The sequence below is a fragment of the Temnothorax curvispinosus genome, unplaced genomic scaffold (assembly GCF_003070985.1).
Source record: "Temnothorax curvispinosus isolate PA1 unplaced genomic scaffold, ASM307098v1 QBEX01008012.1, whole genome shotgun sequence".
Taxonomy (NCBI): domain Eukaryota; kingdom Metazoa; phylum Arthropoda; class Insecta; order Hymenoptera; family Formicidae; genus Temnothorax; species Temnothorax curvispinosus.
The window spans coordinates 76,704-82,728 of NW_020217792.1; the positions used below are offsets into that span (position 1 = coordinate 76,704).

Below are 6,025 nucleotides of genomic sequence, written 5' to 3' on the forward strand. Positions count from 1 at the left end.
GCCGGGGCAGCTAGTTTAATATAATCAGTACTTGGTTAAATCTAATATAAAATTTCACATAAAATTTATTTAAATTGATATAAACGTTACCTAGATAAGTTAAGTATTTTAGAAATATGTGTAAATAGTGCCATATAAAATGCGGTATTGATACTAACTTTAACGCATGTTTGTAGGATTTGATACAGCCAATTATGTCATGATACGCTTCATCGTCCTCAATATTTGGCTCAGGCAATATGAAATTCGAGCTTTGTATGCGCTCTATGTCATATCTATTTAACAAAATTATAATACTGCTGATCTTAAAAGAAGATTTTCTTGATACAGATTTTCTCGCGAGGACAACTTACCGTATACATTCGAACAATGCACAGATATGCTGAGTGCAAAGTGTAAACGTGCAGTCGACAGCTATCACCACAGAGACTATGTAAAATACGCTGATAAACCCGTGAAACATCAACAGGTTAAAATACTTGTCCATGTCAAGAACATGTTCCAAGCGATATAGAAACCTAGCCGTGTATGTTTCGTTCGTCGGTAAAAACTTATAGATTCCGCTAATGACCACTGGTGTCGTAGAGTAGAAAAGCCACGTTACGTAAAGAGCAACTGGAAGTCACTTTTTTTTCTTTACGTTGCTTCAAAAGTTACGATATTTTAACAGAAAAAGAGCAAGCTGTTTATTTAAAAATCCAAGAAAAATTTAAGCGCAACTTAAAACACAATATGATCAATAACAAGAAAATCAGATCGGGAGAAGGGGAGATATAAGAAGTAATATCGACAGATTTCCATATATTAACAGATTTGCGGTATTTATCCATTAGGAATAAAACAAACTAATTATAAAATAAAGGTAACTTACTCGCGTATCGTATCGTGAATGTTCTGCTCTCCTCTGCGTAATGCTGTAATATTTCTTTCTCTGGACCCGCGTGTTTCATCTTCCATGTCTCTTCGATATCCTCCAGAAGCTCTTTCATCTGCAGCTCGAAGAAGTCATTCGGTATACAATCACAGAACGATCCGATTAGCCTCATATGCGGCAGAACATAAGGTACGAACTTTGTCATTAGTAAACACGCAGTTAATGAGCTTCATGATGACGAAGCTATTCACCAGTAACGGTGACGTATTTTCCATAATGATGCTCAGATCCGTTATTCCAGCTGCTAAGCCCCAAAACTGCCAGAAATTAGAAACAAATTGTCAGTCTCAATTCTAACGTAACCTGTATACCTGTTGTACGTATCTTTAAACACCTCAAAGGCTGTCAAACTGAAAATAAACAAAGATGTAACGGCGAACATCATGTTACCCTCCAGTCGCGACTGAAATGGCCATTGGCCGATTACGGACAGGAACCTTTTGTTGAGATAATAGTAGCGATTGTCAAAGAAAGACATATTATATTGGAAAACCGAAGAAGTTCGAAACGATCAGATATCTCGTCGAATATTCACGCCTAATCGCAGAGTTTATTCCTTTAAAATGATAGTTGCGTATTTCTTTGAAAAGATTTTCAAAAAGAAAATAGTAATACAACGAAAAAACAATGGAATATGTTCCACAGTACCACGCAATCACATATTTATGAGTAATGAGTCGCATTTCTCTCAACGGACTCTTTGATCGGAAAGGTCTATAACTGCGACTGTACATTGTATATGCCCATCGCTTTATAAAACAAGCAAAATTGCTAAAACTATAAGATAAATGGTAGTAAGATACACGCGAATTGCAGAACCACAAAAGTGAAACTGTTTACTTATTTTATTTAAACCGTTCAGTATTGGAAGAATCATCAGTTCTATGAAGTTTAACATTTTTTGCGTTAATATATTATATTTTGTTTCTACTTTTCTACGCAAGTACACAATTGCATACGGTATTATATCTGTTATTCACGGGTAACAAATGATTCGATATAATAACTAATATTATTGTTCAGAATAGAATGAAGAAAGAATATAAAATATGATGTTTATTACTTAACTGTTAAGTTCAAATTCTATATATATATTTATATTATTATAAAATTAACGATACGATCTCTACTTAAATTTTGATAGATAATCAGCAAATAAATAAAGAAGAACATAGAAACAAAATTATTGTAGATAAATAATTACATTTATTAAAATAAATGCTTAATTAAAAATTATCTAAGAAATACAAATAAAAAATATTATAGAAAAAAATAACTTCCTCCGCCAGTAATTAAAACCAAAATATTATTTTAGTTCTCGACTAACGGGTACAATATAAAAAAGTATATGCACTACGTTTCGGCTCGAGGTTCCTTCTCAAGTGCGGTCTAATCGTCAAAATTGACTCGTCATGTGGTACTCAAATATTTGATATGCAAACTTTTGAAAATTTGACACATGAGACACCTGTACTTTATGACTATGTTGGAATATTCTCGTGAACACAAGGATGTCTTTTGAGTACCACATGACGAGTCAATTTTGACGATTAGACCGCACGTGCGCACTTGAGAAGGGCTCAAACCTCGAGCCAAAACGTAGTGCATATTTTTTTATATTGTGCCAGTTAGTCGAGAAATAAAATAATATTTTAGAAATATTATAATTGCAGATATTAGAATTTTCGATAATACGTATAAAAACAAAAATACTTTTATTCATACTTTTGACAAAATATGATGCACGAAGTAAACCGCATTCCATATGGCGAATAATTACATGTCATCCGAGCTTAATGATACCATTAACGTAACGTAAGAAGCGGACTTTCTCATGAGCTTAAAAATATAATGTAATATCAAATATATATTTTTACATAATTTTTTAAATACGTATAATTAAGCGGAATGTTTATATATGTTTTAAATATTGTTCGAAAACAGATTATTTATAGGGGAGACCGGGGCGAAGTCGGCCCTTTTTTTTTCGGTGCCAATTTTTACAACAAAACAAAATAAATTTTAGTAAAATATAGTATACCATTGTAAAGAGTGAACCCTTGGCTACAAAATTTATATAGGCATTTTTAGTCTACGTCGCTTTGTTCAACCGGTATAGAGTAAAAACGACAAAGGTGCAAAAATCGAAAAGTCAAAATTCTCGGGGCGGAGTCGTGTCTTCATTCTCGAACTGGATTTTAAATAAAAATACATAATTTTGATCATAAAAAATAATAGAATAAAAAAATAAAAAGCGGAAAATAATTTCAAGAAAATCAATTTTCTTTTTCGCTAACAGTTAAAGCATGTAAAAACAGAGTCTGGACGAGCGCACGCACTCGTTGTGCGCCTTACGCCTGCACTGTTTTTCATCGGCTGTGTTTTTTATTATCTCCGAACATACGCAGCACATATTATTTAGCTTTCTTGACTTTGTTTTAGCTTGGAAACGACTTCGCCCCGAACACAAGTTTTAGGTTTGGTCGCTAAAATAATAGAAATAAATGAAAATAAAAAAACTGCATTGGATTCGTGTTCATGCATTACTCTTTAGAATCACTTGCTTTGAAATTCGGAGAGACAATAATACTTAAGATATTACAAACTTTCGACGCGGAAGAAATTTTACTTTTGACCTGCGAAAACACGTTTGCTTCGATAAGAATCACAACATGACACGTAACCTCACTAAAATCCGTTGGTCACGTGGGCGCCATAAGCCGCGCTTACAGTATTAATGGCGAGTTCACAACATACAGATTTCGAGATAATTACAAAAACGACTCCGCCCCGGGGCCAACTTTGCCCCGGTCTCCCTTACAGATTTTAGATTTAGATACTTATTTTCACGGCTATTATTCATATATACGAGTATACTGAACTTTACCGTGCTGTAACTTTCCAAGCAAATTACGTATATTTTCGCCATAGTTATGTGACATGGTTTTTGACACTTTATTATTAGAAATAGTAGCATTCTTTTTGCTTTCAAAGACATTTGATACCACAATCCGTTATATCTGAAAATATATTATAGCTTTAAAATCATGACGGCATGGATTAATTAAATCAATAACTTACGCTGCAACAGAAATCTGAGAACTGTGATCTATTATCTTCTGTCCTATCCAACTATTAAAGAAAAATCGAGTAGATTGAAGGAGCAAAAGTGGACCGTTTTTTATTAGTTCCGTATTAATCACGATCTGCACAATAACGCACAAATACAAAATCGATTCGAGTCAACATAAAAAAGAATATTTTCACAATATGTAACGGATCAACAATTTATTAAATAGCTCTAACTGTGTATTTAGAATGTATTATATGTATACCATAACGCATGTAGAACACTGAAGTAGAATGCCCAAACCAATGTCGGCAAAAAGGCACATCGCAAACGTCGATTCGATCAACTGGATTAATCTATTGACAACAAATAGAGATAGAAAAATCCATGGAGCATATCTATAATATTTCAGGTAGACCTTACAATACGATTTATTCGATTTTATATGAACCTCTCTATTCTGATTTGCAGCTGTATGCATTGGACCAGCTTCTCAATATCTCTGTCCTCTTTAGATATAGGATTACGATCGATACATTTTAATTTATCATGTATAGCAAATTTTTTCAAACGGTAACTGCAAGTATATAGTCATGTATGTACATAGGAGAGATATTTTCTATAAAAATGAGACGAAGCAAAAGTAGGATACCTTAATATAGCCAGTGTACCACAGGCATGTTGCAGCAACGCGAAATATATGGTATCTGTTGCGATCACTATCGTAACACACATAGCGTACCCTGCGAACGTAATTGCTAAAAGAATGTAATAATGCTTTTCCAAATTCAAAAAGAACTCGGCGGGGTGCGGCATTTTCTTCGGTCTCGTTACGTTTAACGTCAGTATGATGTCGAATAAAGGTACGGTGAGCGGCGCCGTCACAAAACTGGCTGCACCCGTGCTTGTAAAAACTGGTAAAAAGGAATTATCTCTCTTTGCATAATTGCTCAGTGGAACGGACGTTGGGTATACTTATCGTTAGGCTTACTTAAGTAACCCACTGTGAATATCCGACTTTTCTCGGCATATTCTATCAAAATCCAAATATCATGGTATTTCGCCAATAAACACCAATCGTGACGCACGTGCTCAATCAGCATCTTAAACTGGAGGTACAGCAATTTTTCTTGGACGAAAAATAACTTTCTACATTGCGACACAATTTACTTACTTTTTTAGCTTGCCAATGGACACCAATTACTTTCAAGAGACATAGAAGCGCTCCAAGTAAAGTTGGCAAAACATCGTAAAAATCGTTTAAATTTCTCATACGTTTGAACAAGAATGCGACCTATTAATAAATTGTAATTAATTTATCGTGTCGTATTTAATGTGAAATACGTGACTTTCGATGTAACTGTACAAGATTCGATTGGCGCAAAAATCGTCGATAATTTCAGAAAACTCATAATATTGAAACTGTAATTGATCCTCTTACGATTTTTTTAGTCCGTCTATAATTTGCGAGATACCTGCGGCAGGAGTATAATCAGTATACCAAGTATTGTACAATAGAAAAATGTGTTTTTGTTAGACGATGACTGTACCGGCCACAGACCGAGAAACGACAGCAGCAGCTTGTTAACTCGAAAATATCGGGTATCAAAGATGTCCATTGGCTGGCCTGTGCTTGTTGAAGCGGAATTCTTGAATAAGTCGAAGTGACGTTTCCGTCAACCGCACGATTCATTTGATATTCTCTTGGGGTGTCGATACGTTGGCAAAGAAATACACGTTATAATATTCCGATTTAAATGGAATCAGTAATGAGAGGAGTCGCCTCCCGCGCCCAGACGATACGCGAGGAGTCCTGCAATTTTAATTTCGTCGTCAACATTGTGGCGTAAAGCAATACGGTGGTAACGCTTACGTTCTGGACAGCATATTCATTTTTATAAAACAGAAGAGATAACAGTTATACGTCGCATGACATAGTTGGTTGCCATATGTCAATTATGTTAGATATATATTTCTTAACTACGAAATAAAAAAATATTATTATTTACAAATTAACGGCA

General features: G+C 34.5%; 1 protein-coding gene across 1 annotated transcript in view; it reads right to left on the bottom strand.

The window, feature by feature from the left end:
• LOC112457640 overlaps nt 1-5,811 on the bottom strand; it is a 7,591-nt gene extending 1,780 nt beyond the window's left edge. Inside the window, exons 1-12 of the mRNA XM_025020813.1 lie at nt 5,480-5,811; nt 5,179-5,298; nt 4,996-5,113; nt 4,657-4,918; nt 4,456-4,581; nt 4,270-4,360; nt 4,016-4,140; nt 3,822-3,954; nt 1,072-1,191; nt 872-989; nt 354-615; nt 159-275 (exon numbers count right to left, since the gene is read on the bottom strand). Coding sequence (XP_024876581.1) covers nt 159-275; nt 354-615; nt 872-989; nt 1,072-1,191; nt 3,822-3,954; nt 4,016-4,140; nt 4,270-4,360; nt 4,456-4,581; nt 4,657-4,918; nt 4,996-5,113; nt 5,179-5,298; nt 5,480-5,623 — 1,736 coding nt within the window. The 5' untranslated portion in view covers nt 5,624-5,811. The remainder of the gene's footprint in view (nt 1-158; nt 276-353; nt 616-871; nt 990-1,071; nt 1,192-3,821; nt 3,955-4,015; nt 4,141-4,269; nt 4,361-4,455; nt 4,582-4,656; nt 4,919-4,995; nt 5,114-5,178; nt 5,299-5,479) is intronic.
• Nucleotides 5,812-6,025: the final 214 nt, after the last annotated feature.